The 24,415-nt window shown below is 35.9% G+C and overlaps 1 protein-coding gene across 1 annotated transcript in view; it reads right to left on the bottom strand.

The window, feature by feature from the left end:
• The window catches only part of LOC131799388 (uncharacterized), a 39,937-nt gene extending 16,542 nt beyond the window's left edge, over positions 1 to 23,395 (bottom strand). Inside the window, exons 1-7 of the mRNA XM_066167361.1 lie at positions 23,331 to 23,395; positions 15,265 to 15,330; positions 13,993 to 14,322; positions 13,370 to 13,615; positions 12,056 to 12,176; positions 10,790 to 10,861; positions 9,577 to 9,648 (exon numbers count right to left, since the gene is read on the bottom strand). Coding sequence (XP_066023458.1) covers positions 9,577 to 9,648; positions 10,790 to 10,861; positions 12,056 to 12,176; positions 13,370 to 13,615; positions 13,993 to 14,322; positions 15,265 to 15,310 — 887 coding nt within the window. The 5' untranslated portion in view covers positions 15,311 to 15,330; positions 23,331 to 23,395. The remainder of the gene's footprint in view (positions 1 to 9,576; positions 9,649 to 10,789; positions 10,862 to 12,055; positions 12,177 to 13,369; positions 13,616 to 13,992; positions 14,323 to 15,264; positions 15,331 to 23,330) is intronic.
• Positions 23,396 to 24,415: the final 1,020 nt, after the last annotated feature.

Raw genomic sequence — 24,415 nt, 5'->3', positions numbered from 1 at the left:
GTAGTAAAGGCGTAAATCGTTATCCCTTGTCAGCTTTTGTGCGGCCAATTTACCGGATCAAATCTTTTGGTCACCCCAAATTATTTGTTCTACATTAGTGGAGGGGGTGAGCGCCAGGGAGAACAGAGGGCTGGAGACGGCAGGAAGCGGGAGCAGATATGGAAATCGCAACCTTTGAGAAGCCGGACCCAGCAAAGATTTTTGTCTACCATTTAATGCCCACCCAGAAAGAAAATTTCCTATTCGTTTCTTTATTACGTCAAAGGTCATAGATGCGATGTTATGAAAACTCAATAAATTTGTCGGTCTCTTGCAAGCTGTATCAGTAGAAAATTTTCCAGCGACCGAAGTGAGTCAGGTCAAATGTCGTCAAACGGCATAATTTCTTCCAGTCAGTTGTGTTTATATGTAAGATTTTACGCCAGTAGCTAACGGCGTAATTTCTTCCAGTCGGTTGTTTCTAAACAGGTGGACTACACAAACATGCTATTTTAATTACAGTGACAGTGGTAGAAATCTATTAAAAGCAACCGAGCAAAACACCGAATGTATACAAGAGGTTCATGCACAAGCGAGTATTTTCTTGGGACAACTGACATGTTTCAAATATTTTATGTGAGCGAAGATTTTATTTAGCTCACACTCACGTATTTACAACAACATTTATAGTTACATATAATTTACTCGAAAATTATGCCAGTCGGATAGATTGTAAATTAAAGAACAATATAGGCGACAGGCCAATTTCAGCTAAAAACATGTCGACAGAGCTGGTATCTTTGTAAACAGCGATTTGTTTATTTAGCACTCTAGCGGGAAAAATAAAATCAAAAACTTTACCTAAAACGGAGGTTTGCTCACTTAACAATAAAGGTTGGGTAATTTTTAAGTTAAAATTGATATATTTAAATGAATCCAAACAGAAGTAGAGAACCAACACGTCGAGTTTTGTCCCAAGAGTAGGAGTACAGTAAGAGTACAGCAAGAAAATGACCGAACTCCGTGAAAATGCACGCTATATATTTTATTTTTGGTCTGGCGCGCTCGCTTTTCACGGGCCAAAGATAATGTTTTTACATGATAAAAACGAAGAATTGCTCGTTGAAAAGAGCTCTTGTATTTTATGTACATTCGTATTTTTTTCAAGACAAGAAGACTTATAATTAGTTTCGGCATTATTTTTCGATTCCATCACTAGAGTTGTCTCGACAAATAAATACGGTTCGGGATATTCACTCGAAAGTATTGTAATCGTTGTGTACTATATCGTCTACTGGAGAACCGAGTCATTAAAGAAAAAAGAGTGAAAAAGGTAATGTTAGATTCTTGATGCCTTTCGCCGGGCGTGGTGTGCTCGATGAAAAGTTCCCCTCGACATTAACTGGTCGTAACATCTATATCAACGCAACTGCAGTTCGATCTGGAAATACCTTTGTTGCTTGATTCTGATGGTTAAAGCGAACGATGTATATATCTCAAGACGGCTTTATTGAGAGCTTCGAAAACTAATGTTGTAACTAAGGCTTCATGTTCCTCTTAGCTACATGCAATATTCAGGAAAGATTGATTCGTTAAAAATATTACTCTTCCATGATCTTTCTGACACTTATTACCACATCGAGCAACAGGTAAAATATAGATTTCAGCTCTCTTCGTTCGACCTGACTCTGCGTTGAATTGATGCACGGTACACATATATGCTGTGTAACGTCACGTTATTGTCTAGTTTTTCAGGAAATTGCTTTCTTTTAAAGATGCATCTTGCGGCATTTCTCTGTTCTTATGGATACTTATCACCGAAAGACTTGTGAATTGTGAAATTAACCAGTGTAGCTGACTTAGTAAAGAGACTAGACAAGAAAAAAGAGATGGTGTGAAAGAAAACGATCCCAGCATTTCCTTCTTTACACTGTGCTTTTCATTAATAATGTAATGTAGAAAATACGCATTTAAACTTCCTTTCTTTTTTTTTATCTTTTTTCTCCGATAAAAAAATACTGGCAAGGATAGTCAATCTGGTAAAAAAGCTATCAATGATGTAAGAACGAAAACTGTGATGCAGAGTACAATTGACGACTACACTCGCCGAGTGAAATTCAGGTACACGTGGCCCAAGCTCTCTATGAGACAGAAGCTTCTTACGGGTGTTTAGGCTCTCCTCTGTAACTCTCCAGAGAGAATTTTAAATGACCAGCCTTTTCAAAGTCCTGCGAACCCGCGGTAAGAAGTTCTTGTGAAACCCGGAGACAGTTACAACACGGTAGGCCTGGATGCAAGTCAAATCTCTACCCAAAGACCAGCCCCTAGTCGAACATACTTGACCAATAATGACACTCAGCCACCCGTGGAAAGAAAAAGAGTGGTGGAAATCCCGCTCTTATAAAGTGTCTATAAGTCTTCGATAAGCTTAAACACAACTATCTAGCTTTCGCGCTGCAGAGTATCGAAAAATTATCGCTATCTACGGAGTAAATATCAACACACAACTTAAAATCGTTGCATGATATAATATACTTAAAAGATTATAAAGGAAAAAAATAATAGAAATTAAAACTTTAGAGCAAGCCCTGCTGTATCGCCATATATCTAGCTTTTCTTTGACATCTACAACCATTTTGATGTCTTTTAGTAGTTAGACTCCTGTTTTTACGCCAGTTTGGATGAAATACATCGATAAATAAGTAAATTTCCAACTGCAGGTCATATAGTTATTTAAGAATCGTGACCGGCATTCGTGCTCTTGCAATTTCTAATTAAGTGTCAACATCCATGGATCCGTACTCTGAGACCTGCGTTAAACATGACCGAGCGCTGAGGTTTATAACTCGGGATCACTTAATTTTAAATTCAGTTTTACAACAAGATTGCTCCGTTTTAGGTGTTTTAAAGTCAAAGACCTTTAGAAAGCCTCGACTAGAGCTCCTCAAACTACTCGCCAAGAAGGGAAAAACTTGCTATGTTCTTGGTTCAAGAAAATTGTACCGACAAACAAAATGCATTTTCCTTTACATATTTCTTAGAATCTTATGTACATGATAAGTAAAAAAAAACTCTTCACATGTAAATGCGTACTCAAGATCTATAACAATTCTTTTTGCTGTCCGCCATTTCAACTTTCACTTGATAATTTTTCCGATTTTAAGTGTTCTAAACACTTTTGTAAATTTAACGACGACTTCAAGGCAATTTTAATTCAAGCTGAGACAGCTTAAATAAATTTTGTGAAAGGAAAATAGTGTAACGCGGGTAAACAAAATAAGTTAAAAAGAAACAATTTCTTTGGTCCAATGTTGTACACTCTTCTCATCCACTCAATATTCCTGTCACCCCTCACAGATTTTAAAAATATTTTCCACCAAAAGGCTTGGAAAAAGGACACAGTGGAAGCAACCCTAGTTTGAGCGCTCAAAAATAATGGATATCAGCAGTGAGAAAAACTTTTTCCCTTTGCCTGGTTTTGTTTCCTCTCACAAATTATAATCAGAATTGTTATTTTATGATCGCTAACAAATTTCTGGGTTCAGTTGGTTTAGTTCAAATATACCTCATCGAGCGCGACTACGATTTAGGAAGTTTCTTGTTCTGTTTACATATATCCCAGCATGGAATATCATTTTTCAAGAAATGAGGTTTCCTCACAGGTCTCGTATTGCCCGTATTCCTATATCCACTTTATTAGAAATATAACCAGCAGTAGTTAAATTCAATTACGGTTATAGGGACCTGGATATCTCTATAAAAACTTTTCAAATCCGCAGGAGCTAGTGAGTCATCTACCACCGTAATATATTGAGGTGTTTACCAGTGGTATTTGTTACTGCATTGAGCTTGAGGTAAGATGATTCAGAGACGCTCGAATGTTGGGTATTTATTTAGGAATAACTGGTCAGTTGGATTGGTACTCCCTCCTGGCCTCTCAATATTTTTTTTCAGATTAACATTTGTAAATTTAGGGTATACCGCAATATTTTTTCATAGACTCTTGAAGAGAAATTAAGTGTGCGTAACACATTTTTAAATTCTCAATTTCAGTTGTTGCACTTCAAGTGTTTTGACTTGCTCATTCAAAATTGGCTCTCACTTTTTGACTAGGCTACAGGTGTCACAAAGCTGATTGTTTTTTGTTCTTGTTTTGTTCTTATTTTTTTTTTCTTTTTTCATCCCTTTGTGCAAAGGAGAGTGATCAGAGGAAAACACATATCTGAACACTGAACTGCATAGAATATTCTTTACTTGATAACTAGACTGGTTAAGAATGAGGGGGAAATCGAAGGTGAACATTCAATACTACAATGATTCCTTTGCTAAATTTCCTTACACATTTTTCTTTGATAATCTATTTAGCGAACGAATTTTCCTAAGCCAATAGACGTTTCAAAGAAATTTTTTTCTAGTCCAGGTGTTAATGCAGCTTTATTAAGATATTATTCATAACCGTTTATCATCGAGTTTTAAGACCAGTTCCTATTTAACTTCCAACGAGGCGTTAAAGATACTTTCATGAGCGAGAAAATGTAAGTTTATTCTCAGGCTATTAAAACAGCTTCGCTATCATCAAATTGGATACCTATCGAATTTGGTTACACAACTGGTCATGAATGAAGTGACATTAACTGTGTTCAAATTTGTCAGTGTCTCGCGAATTGTAGCAGGCAAAATTCCTCAGCACACAAAGCGAGTCGGCTCAAATGACTTTAAAGCTCCATTGATCAGTCTCAGAATCGCATAATTGAATAAAATATCGCATTCTGATTGGTCAACGAAGCGAAGTATTTAGCGTGGAATTGCGAGTTGAAAACGAGGCTAAGTGGTATTGTTTTGCATCTGCGTAAACATGACACATATCGTGAAATTGTTACAAAGTTTTCTACAATGTCATTTTAAGGTTTTTTTAAAAACCATTGTCAACATTTGAAGAGCCAAAAACAAAAAGAAGCGTTTTTGAAAGTGAGTCAGAGGTTCTTCCCTGTTTCGAAATGAACAACAAATTCTTAGAGAGGCATAAAAGCTGGAAAATCCTGTGAACACGGTCCAGAAAATGGCATGCAAATGTTCAACCAAACAAGACAAAGTAGCGACAACGGAAGAAGTGCCAGGGTCGATTGTCATATATACAGAAGAAGAAATAAATATCTTTCATCGCGATGTTAAACTTTCAGTGCTTGTGCTTGGACACTTTATTTCTTTCAGTTTTGCGACCAAAAGAGGTAAAAGATGTAAATTATTTTCCTTCTCGAGCAAATGATTCGAAAATTTGAAAAAAGATTTTAAAGATAAACGGCTTTAAACTCAGTGAAATACATCTATTATCCTTGACATAGTGTGAAGCTTGTTTAAAAGTTTGAAAACAAACGTAAAAACAAGCACAGGGAAAACTAGTCGTCGAAAATTCAAATGTGTACGACTGACCTTGTTTCCTACTCGCTAACGCAATGAAAGTTCCAACAGTTGCCTTTGAAATGGCTTTCTGGGGCGCGCGCCCAGGATAAAAACAAACAAGGTTATAATTGTTTTCATTTTTTCTTATTTTTCTTCTATTATGCGATTCAAAGAAAATTTGTTACCAGACGAGTGAATTTCGCGCTAAATTGCTCTTGAAACCCGATATCGGTTTTCAAGTGCAATTGAACGCGGAATTTCCTCGTAATGAATTGTCCGATAGTATTTTTTGATGTGGCAATAAAAATTCAGTCCATAAAAGACCTCGTTTCTGCAGATGCCTTCTGCTAAAAAATCAGATGAAAACATAGCCGCATGATACCAGTCTACAAATGTATGTAACACTGTTCACAGCCAGCCGTAAACTTGTGCCTTACTGATAGCACTAGAGGTGGGGAAACTAAACCATGAACAAGTCCATTTTCATTCGTATTTATTAACCTAGATTTTCCTTCAGAAAACACAGGAAATGGCATTTCCGAGACCCTTTATATAAACATTTTCTGCCCCCAGACCCCTTAGTTTAGATGGTCTTTAGCGCTCGAAATTATCTTCGCGTGCGTTCACCTTAAAAATCTCACGCTTCAACTTCTCGAAGAAATCGGAATAATTTTACAAAGTGATTACTCGGCGAACAATAACGTGCAATAATACCCACCAGCGCTACCCTTAAAAATACAAACTTATCAACAATTTGTCGGCGGTGTGACGGTACCGGTGTAATTCGTAATTTCGTTCGTCGCTACATACGTGCATTGCATGAAGCAACAAGGTTTGTCGGTTGTAATGTATTAGTACTACCCTTAGAAAGCCAATATCACAATGACAACGAGACTTTTTAATATCATAATTCCCCCCGCGGTGGATATTTGATTAGATAAACTAAAAGCAGGGAATTAGACAGGAATACCGAACGTTACGTTTGGCTTTTCGATTTCATTTCGAAATGGCATGATACGTTTTGCCGCAGCTTTAAAGTTAAACCTAGGTTTTTGATGCTTCGTGTCAACCTAAAGACGGGTGTTGAAGAGACTGAATGAACACAATTGTTATTAATTTGGAGCACGTTATTACTTACTAGTCTTTGTTGGTGATTGTCGTTTTGCTTAGTTTAGTTTTTGCGTCTTCGTGACTTTGTAACCTTTGTAAAATAGTCATATATTGTGAGCGAGTATTTTTCACATCCCAAGAAAGCATTGGTAGCAGAGTGTCAGAGTGCCCAATGCGCCATGTCATAACATAACTTAGATACAACGCGCGCTCTGATTAATCAAAAATCTACTGCAATTTCTATGTAAAATCAAATAAATCTCAAATATCTTCCCGTCCTGCTGTCAAATGGTGCTACTACTGGCGAATTCCTCAAGTTTAATTTGCTAAAAGCTTTTGGTTTGAAAGAAACGAGGAGAACACTTTGAACGCCAAAAACAACCACAAAAATTTAACTTTTCTAACAACATCAATGTCACCGATTGCTCTGTTTTTTTAGGGATTTTAAAGTGAAAAACCTTCAGAAACTCTCCACTAACGCTCCCCAAACCACTCGCCAAGATCAGGGAAAAATTTGATATGTTCTTGCTCAAGAAAATCGCCCTAGAAAACTAAATGCATTTTCCTTCAGATATTTCTGAGAATCTTATCTACTTGATATATGAAAAAAACCCTTCGAAAGTAGATGTGCACTCAAGATTTTTGGAAATTCCGTTTGCTGTCCACGATTTCAACTATCTCCTGATAGTTTTTGCCAAGTTTAGGCATTTCAAACACTTTTGTAAATTTTAACAACGACTCCATGGCAATTTTAATTCAAGCTGAGACAACTTAAGCAAATTTTGTTACAGGAAAATAGTGTACCGCGAGTGAACAAAATAGTTGGACGACGCTTGAATCAGTACACACGAAACACGGCTCGATGTTGTTGTCTTTCGATTTCTTCGCTTTCAAACGTGATGTGGTCTAGTAATGTTATTAAATAATTAAAAGTTAAATCCTCACGATGAAAATAAACTCCACCAGTTAAAATCCTACAACTGAATTTATTTTTAAAAATAAAAACACTTCCGCAAGTAATTAAAGCTGCTTTCTATGCTTGCTAACTTTAAAAGCTTTCCGTACAGACTATCATGAAGAATTCTTCACTAACACGTTATTTTTTTATAAATTTTTTTCGCGTTCTCTCAACATCCAAAGTGGTTTATATACGACAGCAAAGCGATGCTTAGCTATCCCGAAGCAACGCACGCGAGATTTGCGCTTTTAGCCGTTGCAGGGTACTAGCCATTAAAATCACCTCTTTGTGCTATATTATCTCAATGGTTTCGTATATACTACGAGTACGTTTCGGTGGTAGGGTAAGGCTAAAACCAAGGGAAAAATTGAACATGTTTTAGCTCCGCAAATCATCGAAAGTTGGGAAACCGCGATCCTTTGTCACGCTCAAGACTATATATTCTTTATTTTCATTTTTGTGCCTTTCGATCGTGGATTTGCATTGGATTTTATCGAAGGCATTTTCTTCCTTTCTTCACGTTTCACGTGAAAGGCTTGTTTAAGTAGTCAAGTTCAATTTGTTGGGGAAAATCGCCAATGCAAAATCGTTCACAACGGAATTCAGAGAAAATTTTTGTCAAAGGTTTTTGTATGAGGCTACTTTCATATTCCATTTTGTATTACCACATAAAACTTTCTTTCCATTCTTTCCATTTGTAACCTCAAAATCTCTCGAAAAAGAAACAATTTCTTTGATTCAATGCTACACGCAATCCTCATCCACTAAATATTCCTGTCTCCCCTAACAAATTTGAAAAATATTTTACGCCCAAAAGGCTTGGAAAAAGGACGCAACGGAAACAACCTTAATGTAAGCGCCGGAAAATAATGGATATCAACAGGGAGAAAAGCGTTCTCCCAATGCCTGGTGTTGTTTCCTATTACAAATCACCATTAGGATCTCTATTTTATGGTTGCTAACAAATTTCTGGGTGCCGCTAGTTACCTCCATTTTGCTGAATAGCTGTAAGCTATGAAGAATTTCTAAAGAGTAAAGACTTAGACTAGAACAATTGGTACCCTTACCAACCTTTTTCGATATATTTTTTGAATATGAAAGCGATCTTCGCAGTAATGAACACTACTTAAGTAGTAGTGAAAAGAAGGCCTGTACGGGATTTGAATCCATTACCTTTGCGATACCGGTGCAGTGCTCTATCAACTGAGCTAACAAGCCAAGGGGGAGCTGGTTACTGTGTTGGTTCCAAATAAACCCTGAACTTAAGTAGTGTTTATTATTGCGAGGATCGCTTTCATATTCACGTCTGTAACCGCAGTTCAAATATATGACTTCCATATATTCACAACCGATGTAATTTTTATTCCTTTTCTTCTATTTTCTTTCTTTTCTTTTTTTCTTTTTTTTGCGATTAAAACGCATACAAAACATCCCGCGCAGTATCACTGAATTTCTTAGTGCGTGCATTCTGAGTCAGAACGATTAGGTAACCAAAGTATACGAATATATTTATGTCAAACAAAACTAACTTTACAGTTATGGACAGAATATGGTTTCATTCTAAGCTTGAGTCACAAAATCCCCGAACGTCCTTTTTGTAAGATATTTGCCTCCCTTTTGTACCAGCCTCATGTGTTTTTTCAAGTAAGCTTTCAAGATCTTGTTCTCGTAAGTTTGTTTTATCAATCAAAATTATTGTTTTCAAAAGACTCCACTTTGCTAATCCCCCATTTGTATATTATCGCAGTGAATGGAGAGCTGATTTGTCCGTGAATATGGAAATTTCGGCGAGAGAAGAAACAATTTCGTTATAAAATGTCGTCTGCGGTACATACTTGAGCACCCATTTCGAATCCTTGTTTACCCATTTCTAACTGCATGACCACACAGCTAAAAAGGTTCATTTCTAGGGCTGGTCATTTTTTGAAGAAAAATTATCATTTAGGGAGACGAGAAGTAGCACATAGAGTAGAGGTCAAAACAAGGGAGAGGTGGATCCAAGGGTACTGTGCATCAGCATTAGAGGAAAGAGGACATATCGGTCATTTAGAGATGAAGCATTATTTGTCTTTTCAGTAGATTTGGATTTAAAGCGTCTTTTGAATAAATAAAAAAGAGAATAAACTTACAAGTCCGATAGCAAGATGTTTTTGCTGAAAATGTCTGATGGTAATCCCTTCAACTGATTGTTGTCCAACCGCCTAACAAAAAGTCATTTAAAGGCGGTATTTAGTAGGTTACACCAATTAAGGAAGGTCAGGAAGCACATAAAATGCTTGCAAACAGACTGTTACCGTCAATAAAGCGATTCTTTTTTTTAAGTCTGCGATAAGAAAACGAGCTATACTGTAGAACAAAATGACTTTGAGGGTTTTTTATTCGAAGCATTGAAAACAACTGAACACTAAAATTCCTCTACGGAGTAAATAGCAACACAAATCGTTGCAGGATGTAATATACCTATAAGATTATAAAAGGAAAAAAAATAGAAATTAAAACTTTAGAGCAGGCCCTGCTTTATCGCCATATATCTAGCTTTTCTTTGACATCTGCAACCTTCTAGAAGTTAGACTCCTGTTTTTACGCCAGTTTAGAAGGAATACATCGATAAATCAGAAATCGCATCGTGCTGTTAATAGCAACATCAATCAACCTTTTAGAAATTCGTCATTCATTGAAAAAATAGACTATTTTAAGATTTTATAATCTCTTACTATTTTACAACCCGCTCTCCATTTCACTGAGCCGATAGTATGTCTATCGGAAGGCTCTGCAGCTGGTTGTTTACTTAACCACACATCAAAAAATTGATCCAACCACGTTTAACAAGAACGGGTTATAATGCTGATAAAATATACTTGAGCTATGAGCATCCAATCATCACATTCTTAAAAAAAATAATTCCATTAAATTTCGTCTTAAAACTTTCAGATCTGAAATCAGTTTCAAACTAATCATGGGTTATCTTAACCCAGCTTTGAACAACCTCGCCCAGTAGATTAAGTAAAAGGGTCTTGGTTAACAATCAAAGTTGGTTATTGCTCTTGCGAACTTACCGTGGCCAATCTCATTAAGATGTTGCTACATATGAGTTAAATAGACGCAGTTTGTAATGCGAATTTATGAGGCTGTTAATTAATCAATGGAACGAGGAAACGAATCTTAGCTTACAGCCATCCCAGGTTAGAGATGTTACTGTGTTGAATACGCAATGGCTTTCAAAGCAGCTAATGACGAATACTTATATTTATTAACGACATATCATTGTCAGTCCCTGTTAGGATATCACTGCCCTTTTAAATTGAAATGCACACAGTACAGATTTGTTTAATCTTAGCTTACAGCCAAGCCAGGTGAGTGTTGTTGCTGAAAATATCTTGTGACAAGTCGTTCAACTGGTTTTTACTCAAGTTCCTGTTAGAAAAAATTGATACAACTGTGTTAAGTACATACGGTTTTCAATACTCATGAAAGATACTTTTATAAAGAGATTAGAGATCGCTTTTATTCCAAAGTCTTTGTTTCACCTTCGCACGAATTTTCCGCTTCAAGAACCCATTTTTTTGGATGTATTTCGTAGATCAAGTTATCAAACTAATGAGGATGAAAAAATGGTAGTAGATTCAGCTATGGACAAATAATCAACTTTCCGCAGCTAAATACATGTATGATTGCATAGATCATGAACCAGTGATCTTTAACCATTTCTTGTTCGAAATAACTCGGTGAACGACATAGTGCAGAACGTAATAACTTGAAAATGTCTCAAAGGCTTTTTTACTTATTTCAATATTAATAATAACAAAAAAAGCAACTTAAGAAAAACGGCATTCAGTAGTAAACTCTTCCAGATGTACACACCGAACAGTCTTACTCAAAATCGTCCGTTGTACACCAGAAATGGATAAATTGCATTATTGCTCCAGCCATTTCTCGGTGAGATGGCATTCATACTATTAGACCTACTTTTTCAAAGTTATCTTTGACGTTTAAGGCTAAATTTGAGCAGTCATATAACACCAAAGATAGTTCTGAATATAAATAAAACAGTTAAAATATGTTGGTATATATCTACGTTTTTTGAAGTTCTCATGATTTGCTTGATATTTCAGTTTCTAAGGGCTTCCTATGCATTAAGTACCAGGTATTGCGAGCAGAAACAGAAAGCGTGCACCGCCGTTATTTTTCACATTCTACAATCTTTTTTTTTCGATTCCACTTTGCCTTGACGAAGTCACGAAGTACTGCCTTATTATTTAGCTTTGTTCTTGTTTTGTGATCCTGCTGACATGGAAGTTAAGATATTTTTTAGTGTAGCCAGCCTTGAGTTTACAAGTACAGTTATCCTTTTACATGGCTTGAGAGACTCGGGAGATTGTAGTTCGGGTTAGGAATGACCCCCGTAGCAAACCTACGTTCAAAAAATTCAATAGTGAAGAATTTCCGGTCATTGACGTCGAAGTCACCACGAAAAGGCTGGTGTAAGACTGATTTAGAAGTCGCTCTTACTCAGTTAAGATGAAGAATAACATTCATTCGCTTCGTAATCTGCAGTTTAATCTGCAACGTAAATAGTACCTCAACAATTGATCTCTCGCTAATACTCACAATGCTGCTGTGGTGAGGGGAATTTTCCACGGAAACGACATCAATTCTTTTCCTGCACAGTTCACACGCAACAGATTGTATGTTCCCTTCAACATGCGGCACTCACAAGGGCCTGGGCACTCTGAATATTAGACAGTAAATATTGTTCATATAGTTAAATCGCTAAAAAATGTGTAATATGTCATCACTGAGTTTGCCTTTCAAAGAGAAAACCAACTTATTTTATAGTACTGAGAAAGAAAAAGAAAGTAGCTTTCGAATGATAGTTTACAACGGAATGCAAGAGATGAACTTTTAAACTTAGGCATTTAAATTTGCGAAATTTTTCAACTTTAGAGTATCTTCTTTGAACTCAGTACTAACATACTCTTATCATTGTCAGCATTTAGAGAAGTCAGAATTTAAGCTAAAACAAAAAAAAATTCATCAAACTATAGCAGAGGGGAGAGTTTCCTTCTGAGAGGCTGAACAACGCTAAATAACCAGAATAACTAAAAAATGGGTCTCAGGTTCATACGTGAGAAAAGATTAATGTTTCTATTGCGCGAATTAAAAAGTGGATATGATGAAATGCTGCTTACAAACGGTATGACAAAATTAATCAAGAAAAATTAGTTCAAAAAATTGAAAACTAAAATTACCAAAACTAATCAAAACAAATGATCTCTTTAACTCTCACGAGTGACCAAGACAGAATTTCTCCCCACAATATCCATACAATTTCAAGCGGACAAGTGATGATAATAAAGAGAGATATCAATAAAGGGGTTATTAGTTGATCCAGTAACAAATTCTCAGAACTAAGATCATAGTAACTGTACCGCAGTTAGTAAAGAGAATTACTAATGAGATCTTGGAAGTGAGAAAGTTAATTGAAAAAAACTTTGTAAAATAAACATCGTGCAAAAATCCTGGTCGGAGGCAGCCCATTTGGCAATTTACAAAGCGGGGCAAACCAAAAAACAAATCCAGTGAGTAGCAGGGTGGATAGCTTGAACCTAGACCACTAGATTACAAGCTTTGCACCATAACCACTCTACCAAACTTGCCTCTTTCCAAAAAAAGGTTGTCATTTTGATAGATTTGATCAAAGAAAGCTCAATCTGATAGAAGAACTGTCTAAAATATTGATAATCTATCGCAGTCTAGAAGAACGGGGCAAATTACGAGAGCGACTACACGAGGGCGGCGAACCGTGGAGGAGAGATACTAAGAATTAACAAGATGCAAATAAATTAATCAAATAGTACACATTTAGGCATCCAATTGAAAACTGATATAGTTCCATTACACTGGTGTAAGAAATAAATTCACCTTCAATGCTGAGGCTGATTTCTCTCCTTGATACGTTATTATCTCTTCGTACCTCGCAGCTGTAATTCACATTCTTTTCTGCAGCTACAAGCTGATATCTTACACTGGTACTATTTTGAACAACAACACCATTTTTTCTCCATACAATGTATGGAGCTGGCGCACCTTCCACCGGGCACCACAAGTCGGAGGTTCTGTTCGAAAATACAGTCTGTGTCTTGGGTACTTGGATCATGGTGGGTGTGGCTACATTAGGCAATTGATTAAAAAGAACACATGTATCATACAGAACAAGCAAACCGCAGGCATAATATGTGTGGTAAATACATTGTGTATGGACAACCGTTTTTACTCCAAAGTCACGGAGAACTTCTGTCGGTCTCGTTATTAGTCTGTTTCTCTTTGTCTCTATCTGTGGCTGTTCGTCTGTCTGGTTGTATACCTGATAAAAAGCTACTTAATAAGGGAATAAATACTGCTATATGTGAAATAAAACGTAATAGTAATGTAAGCCGACGTTATATGTCCTGAATAAAAAATTGTTATGTCCTGAAATTACAGTTGAATTTAAAGACTCTAACCAAGTGCCTTAACGGTGATTAACTTAGCAAGAAATATCGTGCCTGTTTGATTGAAGGATTTTTCCGAATATTTTGCACTCAAATCAATGTTGTCATCAGGGAAAAAGCCCAACCACAAATACCGTCCACTGGATCGCACTACAGTAGTTTTGTGATCTCCACAGAATACACCAAGAACGTTGGCTGACCGATCATTGCCGTCACGAATCTCAAGATAGTTATCCAGTAGACATGGTCGAGGATTCAACCAGTAGCTGCGCATGGTAAACTTTAGTTCCACGTAGTGTCCTTTTGGAGCTGAGAGAACATGTGTACTATCAAACCAAGGAACTCTCTTCCATCCTTTTACTTGTTGAGGATATTTCAACAAAACTGCAGCAAATGCAACAAGTTAATTACTTTGCTTATAAAAAGAAAGTTTGATAGATATCGTAGGTGAAGGCTTAATGGTATATAGCAAGAGAAAGAAAAAGTCTGCAGGTTTACATAACAAGGGCCGCCATTTTAGACCTCAGCTGATCTCTGTCTTACAAGTGTCACTGGTCCACTAATCAGATATCAGATCAATAAACTTCAAAACATCTATCGCACGACTGCAAAATAAATTCTCATTCAGATCTTGAGTTCAACGGGCTTGAGCTAGCTATTACAAAACTGAGTCTTCCATTCTAACCAAAAACTTACTAATGTTTTACATTTGCAGTTACTTTCACTGAGAAAAGTGTTTCAGAAGATAAAGGAAAGTGGTTTATTAATGCATTAGAGGAATAATTTATTGACTTCATCCTATTCTAGCACTTTACTTTGAAGTTTGATTGTACAAGGTAAATGCAGTGGCAATGTCTTTGACGGGTTCAGTCTCGAGCTCAAAGTAGGACTAGGTAAACGTTTCGGACCACTTTCTCTCACCACCGAACAAGCATGCACCACATGTTGCATGCCTGGAAGCAGTTTGATATTACACGCGGGTATGAGAAGTTTTCATCCCACGTGATTATTACATTACATTTAAGCACTGGCGCATATTCCAGTTCAAGAAAGCCTGACATAACAATTACCAACAGATCCTCATGCCCACTTCGCAGTTTTTCTTGTCGCTCTATCCATCCATTCAACCTTACACTCTCCTCCTTTCCTCTCCTCTTTTCTTCCCTTTACTCGCCCTTTCCCGGGCCTTCCCAAGCATTCTATCCTTCCTCCCCTCCCACATTACCCATGAAGGGCTCCCATTCCCTCCCAAATGTCAACAAATGCAAATATTTATCATTTTAGTAAACACTTTCGACAACAGTTGTGAACAACTGAAGGGCTTACCGAAAAGGAGGATGAAACTCCACTTAGCCATTGAGGGTACCATCATGACGTGTTTCAGTTTGTTTTCTGCAGAAGAAAAGTTAATGTCTCAATTTGTTTCTTTCATCAAAAGTGGTTAGTAAATTAAATCTTTTCGAAGCAGCTCGATGTTTTATACACAAGTTTCTGGAGTGAACTCTTAAGGTTTTAATGAATTTGTCTCCATCGGCTACAGAACAAACGTATCCTTCGAAGTGAAACAGAAAAAACCTCAGACTTTCTTGGCACTTGCTGGAAAGTTGAATTTAAAAAAAGATAGTCATTGTTTAACTCTGCTGAAAATTAAGATATTGTTTTGCCATTGCTCATCAACAATACTTTTCATAACCTGCATTAAGCAATCGAAAGAAAAAAAACTCCTTTTTGTCCTAGAACATTCTCCTTTGTAATTTAGAATAATAAAAAGAAGATTGCGTTAGTTACCTTATGACCCATGAGAAAAAAATTACTTCAAAACTAATAAATACAGCCACCCAGGAACTTTACCCATTGTTCAGTCATGCACAGCTAAAATTCACGTACTCTAAAAGTGGCAATGTATGTTAAGACCTGGTAAAAGGAGAGGAGTAACTTTGTCGTCTTGTCTGATAACTACTGTTCACACTTCGTAGAACATTTGTATATTGTGACAAAAATTTTGGTTTATTCTCAAATCATAAACCTGATATTCAACTTTACATTAAACTTTTAGATAGGTTTAACTCCCGAAAAATTTCGATTCGTTCCTGCATCTTACACATTGATAAATTTTTTTCAACATTTCTGTGCGTGTTATTCACAAGAGGGAAAAATTATGCAAAACAGGGAAAAAATTTAACAGTTTATTTAATAATACTGTTGTCATGGATTGAGCAGATATTCTGATGCATCAAAAATGGACAATTTCATATAAAACCGAGCTAATTCTATTGAAGCATTATCTTAGTGAGAATGGAGGCATCAGTTTTTAGCCAATGAGTTGCATTTCATAACAACGGACCTTTGAGCTATGGCAAAAGAGACTGAAATGAAAAAAAAAATGTTTATTTTCCTTTTAATCGAAATGAGGTGACTGCGTTTTCCCTCGAATGACTAAAATTTAATTTTTTTATCGTACTGTTAGCGTAGTCTCCGACTTGAAAGTCGGAGACTGCGCTAAGATCTCAGTTAGTACGACCAAAGGAAGTTGTCGACCCGGCTAAACAAGATGGTGTAGTTTACAGGATTTCCTGTGAATGCGGCAAGGTGTACATCGGAGAGACTGGAAGACCTATTCAAGACAGAATTAAGCAGCACGATCGAGACATCCGACTCGCCCGTACCGAGACCTCCGCCGTTTCAGAGCATGCCCACAACACCGGACACAAGCCACTCTGGAACGACGTAAAGTTTATTGATCGTGACCCTTATTGCTACACGCACAGAGTCAAAGACCTAATTCATATAAGACTTCACCCTAACAAAATAAAAAAAAACAGCTAATCACAGCAAAGCATCATGCTTTATAAGATCACGCATGACCAGTCGACCTCATCGCCTGAAGAAGACTAACAGTATGCAGTCGAAACGTCGCGATCTACATCAAACATGACAACATCGTGAGACAAACGAAAAACTTGGCTTTTATTGTTGTTCACCACGATGAATAACCACAACCTTTTTTACGAAATTGACCGACATTTACTTCTCCTGAATTCTAAAAGATGTGCGTGATTAGAATTGACGCTTCATCTTCAAAATTTACATTATTAACGACACTAATTTCTAATTCTCTGGTCGATTAAACACGTCATTAGGGACCAAGGTTAAAAAAAAAATCTCTCCTCTTTCAAATGTCTTTTTGAGTAATGAATCATATGATGAACCTCGTTTTTCCCACTACCCTCTGCCCTGAGAAAGCGTCGTTTGGTTGGGAGAATTAAGAATTTATTGTTTGGAAGCAAACAGTTATAAACTAAAATAGTTATTTAAACACTAAAAGTTATCGAAACTCTAGTAGATTAGTCCTTATTTTAGTTCCTTTTAATTTCATTGATGCTGACGAAAGAAATGCTAACGTCGACAAAAAAAAAAATTGAAAATTAGTAATTTTTAGAACCCGCATCATCCGCAAGCCGACTGCTTCTTGTCTCCAACTCAGTTTTCATTTGACTTTCAAATTTTTGGGTTTACAAACTGATCGCCAATTTTTCCTTTTTTGTTGTTGTTGTTATATCTTAAATGTAAAACAACAATTCAAAGTGGACACTCCTGTGCAGATTTTACCACTCTGAAGTCCGAAGATCTCACCACCAAATCTTGTTGCGTTTCTCAAAGCATTTGGACATTTTAACAAGTTCATTGTTCTTGATTCTCGTCAGTAGTTTACACAACATTGTAGTAATGTTCATAGAGAGAAAATAAATTTTGATCAGTTTTACAGAAGTGCTGTTTCCTTTGTTGTGAAACCACTAGGAAAGTTCATCGCAGAGTTCATGTTTCGGTGATTTCACAGAACCTAAAGAAACTAGACGGATCGAATGACAGACTATACGTTCCAGAGATAAATAGTGAACAATAAATATTCCGTTAGAGTACAAAACCAACACGTATTCATCAACAGCATCGACATCTGTACCGGAAATGAAGTTATTTTGCGATACACAGAAAAAATTGCTCATCGTCTTTAAATCAACTATTTTGCCCTTAGAAGGATATAATAATTGACTACTAAGTGTAAAGGAGAAAGCTACAAAGCTTTTTCATTAATTACCTGATCATATTAAAAGATAACTATCGTTCGACAACTGACGTTTTCATTAGTTCGCACCAATATTCAACTTAAAAATGCAGATGATGCCATCATTGACGCACAAATTTTCAGATCAGAAATTTTTGTTTCGCCGTGTATATAAAAGACGATTTTTTGTGTTAATTCTTTGAAACCGAATCTCAAAAGTTATATGATATTGTCCTATGGTTGAAATATTTTTCTCACATCAGTTACTCTCTGTTAGGAAACAAAAAGTTGAAACAAAGTTGGATGTAGTTTGAATAATTATTATTACTATTTTCATTATCATTTATTACTCTTATGTTATTATCTGCAGCGTACCGAGTATTAATGCATAAAAATATTGCCCCAGTAGGTGCAAAATATAACCTATGCTGTTCTGTCGAAATTTGATACTGAAAAAGTTGAGGTCTTAAAATTTCCTTTTACTTTCATTGATGTTGAGGAAAGAAATGCTAATATGAAAGAAATGGAATATTAGTATTTTTTAGAACCCACATCATCCACAAGCTGACTGCTTCTTGTCTCCAACTCAGTTTTCATTTGACTTTCAAATTTTTGGTTTTACAAACTAATCGACAATTTTTCCTTCTTCTGAAGTCCGAAAATCTCACCACTAAATCTTGATGTGTTTCTCTAAGAATTAGGACATTTTAACAAATTAAATGTTCTTGATTCTCGTCAGGAGTTCACGCAACATTGTAGTAATCTTTATAGAGAGAAAATTAAATTTTGATCAATTTTAAAGAAGTGCTATGTTTCCTTTGTTTTGAAACCACTAAGAAAGTTCTTAGTGGAGTCCATTTTTCGGTGATTTCACGGAGCTTAAAGACACTAGACGGATCGAATAACGGACAATACGTTCCAGAGATAAATAGTGAATGATAAATATTCCATTAGAGTACAAAACAAACACGTATTTATCAACAGAATCGACATCTGTACCAGAAATGAAGTTATTTTGCGATACACCGAAAAAATTGCTCACCGTCTTTCAATTAACCTGAGAAAGCGCCGGTATAGTTGAGAGAATTAAGAATTTATTGGTTAAAAGTTAACGGGTATAAACTAAAAGAGTTATTTATATAAAAAATTGAATATTAGTAATTTTTGGAACCTGCATCATCCAAAAGCTGACTGCTTCTTGTCTCCGCTTAAGTTTTCATTTGACTTTCAAATTTTTGGTTTTACTAACTAATCATCAATTTTTCCTCTCTTTTGTTCTTAAGTGTAAAGCAAAAATTCAAAGTGGACGCTCCCATGCAGATTTTTCCACTCTAAGTCCGAAGATCTCACCACAAAATCTTGATGTGTTTCTCTAAGTATTGGGACATTTTAACAAGTTGAGAGAAATTCGATTTTGATCAGTGTTACCGAGACGCTATGTTTCCTTTCTTTTGAAACCACTAAGAAAGTTCATTGTACAGTTCATTTTTCGGTCATTTCACAGAACTTAAAGACACTAGACGGATCGAATAAGACACTGTACGTTCCAGAGATAAAAAGTGATGAATAAATATTCTGTGAGAGTACAAAACCAAAACGTATTCATTAACAGAATCGACATCTGTACTGGAAATGAAGTTATTCTGCGATACACCGAAAATATTGCTCACCGTCTTTAAATTAACAATTTTGCCCCAAGAAGGATGAAACAATTGATTACTAAGGATAAAGGAGAAAGCTACAAAGCTATTAAATTATGTACCTCAATATTGATTGTCCCTTTACACTTTTCGAGCCTGATCGCATTTATCCACATAAGCAGCAGAGAATAAATACACAGAAAAGTAAAGGTTTTTACAGCTGCAGTTAATTGTTGTTTTCAATAAATTCAGAGTTAAGACAAGAATTTCAATCGCGTAATTCGTAAAAGTCACAGGTACAGCAAAAATAGAAAAGAAAATTAGTTTTGGTTTAAAGAAAGGGCTGATTACTACTACTGTTGGAAACTAACGAGACAATTGATAGAATGCAGCAGGAAAATGAAGACGTGCTAACCAAAACTTAATCCCTGATCATATCGAAAGATAACTATAGTTCGACAACTGACGTTTTTATTAGTTCGCTTCAGATCAGAATTTCTGTTTTGCCGTGTGTATTAAAGACGAGTTTTTGTGTTAATTCTTTGAAACCCGATTTCAAAAAATATATGATGTTGTCCTGTGGTTGAAAATATTTTTCCTACATCAGTTACTCTGCTAGGAATCAAGAAGTTGAGTCAAAGGTGGATGTAGTTTGAACAATTATCATCACCATTTTCATCATCATTTACTACTCTTATGTTATTATCTGCAGCTTACCGAGTGTTAATGCATAAAAAAATTGCCCCATCAGGTGCAAAACATAACCTTTATTGTTTTGTTGGAATTTAATACTGAAAAAGTTGAGGTCTCAACTCTTCGCTAACTAGAACAATTTATAAATAAAAAGGGAAACAAATTTACTCTATCAAACTTTTGCATTAATTTTCGCGCATTAGTTTATACCCTGCTGACGTGACATGCCTGTCACACGGGGAAAATAAGCTTCACCAGCTAACCGAAAAAACATAAGGACCATGTGAGCGGACAACATTACAAAGTCTATGACATTAGAAGATAGCAATGGAATGTCTCCCACTCGTGCACGTATTTACTGACAACCACCGCTACACGTTAACAGAGCTTGACTTAAGGTAACGTTACACCGGCATCCACAAGCTGACTGCTTCTTGTCTCCAACTCAGTTTTCATTTGACTTTCAAATTTCTGGTTTTACGAACTAATCGACAATTTTTCCTCTTTTTTTATATATATTAAATGTAAAGCAACAATTCAAAGTGGACGCCCCCGTGCAGATTTTTTTTTTTTTGGACATTTTAACAAGTTGATTGTATTTGATTCTCGTCAGCAGTTTTACACAACATTGTAGTACTGTTTATAAAGAGAAAATTAATTTTGATCAGCTTTACCGAAGTGCAATTTTTTCTTTCTTTTGACACCACTAAGAAAATTCATTGTACAGTTCATTTTTCTGTGATATCACAGAACCTAAAGAAACTAGACGGATCGAATAACAGACTAACGTTCCAGAGATAAATAGTCAAGAATAAATATTCCGTTAGAGCACAAAGCAAACACGTATTCATCAACAAAATCGACATATGTACCGGAAATGAAGTTATTTTGCGATACACAGAAAAAAATGCTCACCGTCTTTAAATTAACAATTTTGCTGCAAGAAGGATAAAATAATTGACTACTAAGGGTAAAGGAAAAAGTTACAAAGCTATTACATTAAGTACCTGAATATTGATTGTCCCTTTACGCTTTAAGCGCCTGATCGCATTTATCCACATAAGCAGCAGAGAATAAATACACAGAGAAGTAAAGGTTTCTACAGCTGCTGTTAAGTGTTGTTTTAAATAAATTCAGAGTTAAGACAATAATTTTAATCGCGTGATGCGTTGAACTCACGAGTACAACAATTAGCTGAAAAACGTAACCTATGTTGTTCTTTAGGAAATTAATACTGAAAAAGTCGTTGTCTTTATTCTTGGCTAGCTAGAACAATTGAAAAAAAAAGGAAACAAATTTCCGCTATCAAACCTTTACATTATTTTGCGCGCGTTAATTTATCCTTCGCCGACGTGACATGCCTGTCACACGAGCAAAATAAGCTTCATCAGTCAACCAAACGACCATAAGGACCATTTTTAACAAAGGGACGTCATTTCAGTTTTTTCTATGCAGTCCAGAACCTCCACAACACTCATTTTGTTTGTTGGCTTCAAAGGAAACTAAACTTGCAATTATCTTTAAAAATACTCCGATATGGATTAGACATGAATATTAATTTTGACAGCGACCTGAGAACTGACTCGGGTGAAGAAGAAGAAGAAATAAGCGATGTAGGCACAGTTAACCCATGCTGGTAGAATGCGCCTCGGCAATTATGAAAATATCTTTACGCACAGGCGTCCCGAGCTCAAGTCATGAGAAAAAGAAAGCGATTAATTCATGAAAGCGTCACGCGTTGTGTTACTCGGTGTTAAGTTACCAGAGGAAATTTGAGAATTTAACTTGTTCGCGTCTGAAGCTTTTATAGTCATTGGCGATGTTTACCTTGCTTTATTCGCCATGAAATCCTTATAAAGTTTTTTGCAAGAAAACAAAATTGTTTTTTTACTAAAGATATTTCACTTTTCTATATGTCCAACTTCTAATAAGTTGTACTGGATTGAAGACCAACTCGCCGACGTCTCTACTCGATTTTACAGGTCGGCGAGTTGGCGTTGGCCAGTTGAACCGTCGGCGACTTGACCGTAATTCTTTGTTTTTAATCAAAACGGAATCAAAATTTTGAGTTAAGAATAGCACTATTCCTTCGGAGGCAAATCCTTAAAGTTCCACAACATAAACAATTGTTATTGTTTGGAAATAAGCAGTTATAAACTAAAAGAGTTATTTACATACTAAAAGTTATCGAAACTCTGGTAGTTTTTACATCTTCCTAAAGAGCATGTGGACATAATGGTTTTTTTTTTTTTTTTTTCTAATTTTAGTTCCTTTTAGTTTCATTGATGCTGACGAAAGAAATGCTAACGTTGACAAAAAATTGAAACTAAGTAACTTTTAGAACCCGCATCATCCGCAAGCCGACTGCTTCTTGTCTCCGACTCAGTTTTCATTTGACTTTCAAATTTTTGGTTTTACAAACTGATCACCAATTTTTCCTTTTCTTTTTTTTTGTTACATCTTAAATGTAAAACAACAATTCAAAGTGGACACTTCAATGCAGATTTTTCTATTCTGAAGTCCAAAGATCTTACCACTAAATCTTGTGTTTCTCTAAGCATTTGGACATTTTAACAAGTTGATTGTTCTCGATTCTCGTCAGTAGTTTACACAATATTGTAGTTATGTTTATAGAGAGAAAATAAATTTTGATCTGTTTTACAGAAGTGCTATGTTTCCTTTGTTGTGAAACCACTTAGAAAGTTCATCGCAGAGTTCATGTTTCGGTCATTTCACAGAACCTAAAGAAACTAGGCGGATCGAATAACAGACTGTACACTCCAGAGATAAATAGTGAAGAATGAATATTCGGTTAGAGTACAAAACAAACACGTTTTCATCAACAAAATCGACAACTGTTCCGGAAATGAAGTTATTTTGCGATACACAGAAAAAATTACTCATCCTCTTTAAATCAACTATTTTGCCCTAAAGAGGATAAAATAATTGACCACTATGGATAAAGGACAAAGCTACAAAACCTTTACATTAAGTACCTGAATATTGATTGTCCCTTTGCACTTTCCGAGCCTGACCGCATTTATCCACATAAGCAGCAGAGAGTACCTACACAGAAAAGTAAAGGTTTTTACAGCTGCTGTTAATTGTTGTTTTAAATAAATTCAAAGTTAGGAAGACAATTTTAATCGCGTTTTTCGTTAAAGTCACACGTACTGAACAAAAATAGAAAAGAAAATTAGTTTAGGTTTAAAGAAAAAGCTGATTACTACTACTATTGGAGGCTAACCAGACAACTGATAGAATGCTGCAGCAAAATAAAGACTTTCTGACCCAAATTTGATCCCTGATCATATTAAAAGATAACTATCGATGACGAGCATTCTTATCATCACTCGTTGAAAAAGAAACAAGGGATTTGATGAATCGCGTTTTTCCCACTACCCTCTTTCCTGAGAAAGCGCCGGTATGGTTGAGAGAATTAAGAATTTATTGGTTAAAAGTTAACAGGTATAAACTAGAAGAGTTATTTATGCACTAGAAGTTATTGAAAGTCTAGTAGTTTTTACGTCTTCCTAAAGAGCATGTGGACCAAGTATGTCTTATATATTTTCTTTTAATTTCATTGATGCTGAAGAAAGAAATGCTAAACTCGACAAAAAATATAAAAAATTGAATATTGGTAATTTTTAGAACCTGCATCATCCACAAGCTGACTGCTTCTTGTCTCCGCCTAAGTTTTCATTTGACTTTCAAATTTTTGGTTTTACAAGCTAATCACCAATTTTTCCTCTTTTTTGTTCTTAAGTGTAAAACAAAAATTCCAAGTGGACGCTCCCATGCAGATTTTTCCACTCTGAAGTCCGAAGATCTCACCACAAAATCTTGATGTGTTTCTCTAAACATTTGGACATTTTAACAAGTTGATTATTCTCGATTCTCGTCACTAGTTTACACATTATTGTAGTAATGTTTATAGAGAGAAATTAAATTTTGATCGGTGTTACCGAAGCGCTATGTTTCCTTTCTTTTGATACAACGGACTAAGAAAGTTTATTGTACAGTTTATTTTTTGGTCATTTCACAGAACTTAAAGACATTAGACGGATCGAATAACAGACTG

This window comes from Pocillopora verrucosa, chromosome 5 (assembly GCF_036669915.1).
Source record: "Pocillopora verrucosa isolate sample1 chromosome 5, ASM3666991v2, whole genome shotgun sequence".
In the NCBI taxonomy this organism is placed as follows: domain Eukaryota; kingdom Metazoa; phylum Cnidaria; class Anthozoa; order Scleractinia; family Pocilloporidae; genus Pocillopora; species Pocillopora verrucosa.
Note: the sequence above shows the minus strand (reverse complement) of the source record. Positions and strands in the feature narration are given on the sequence as shown.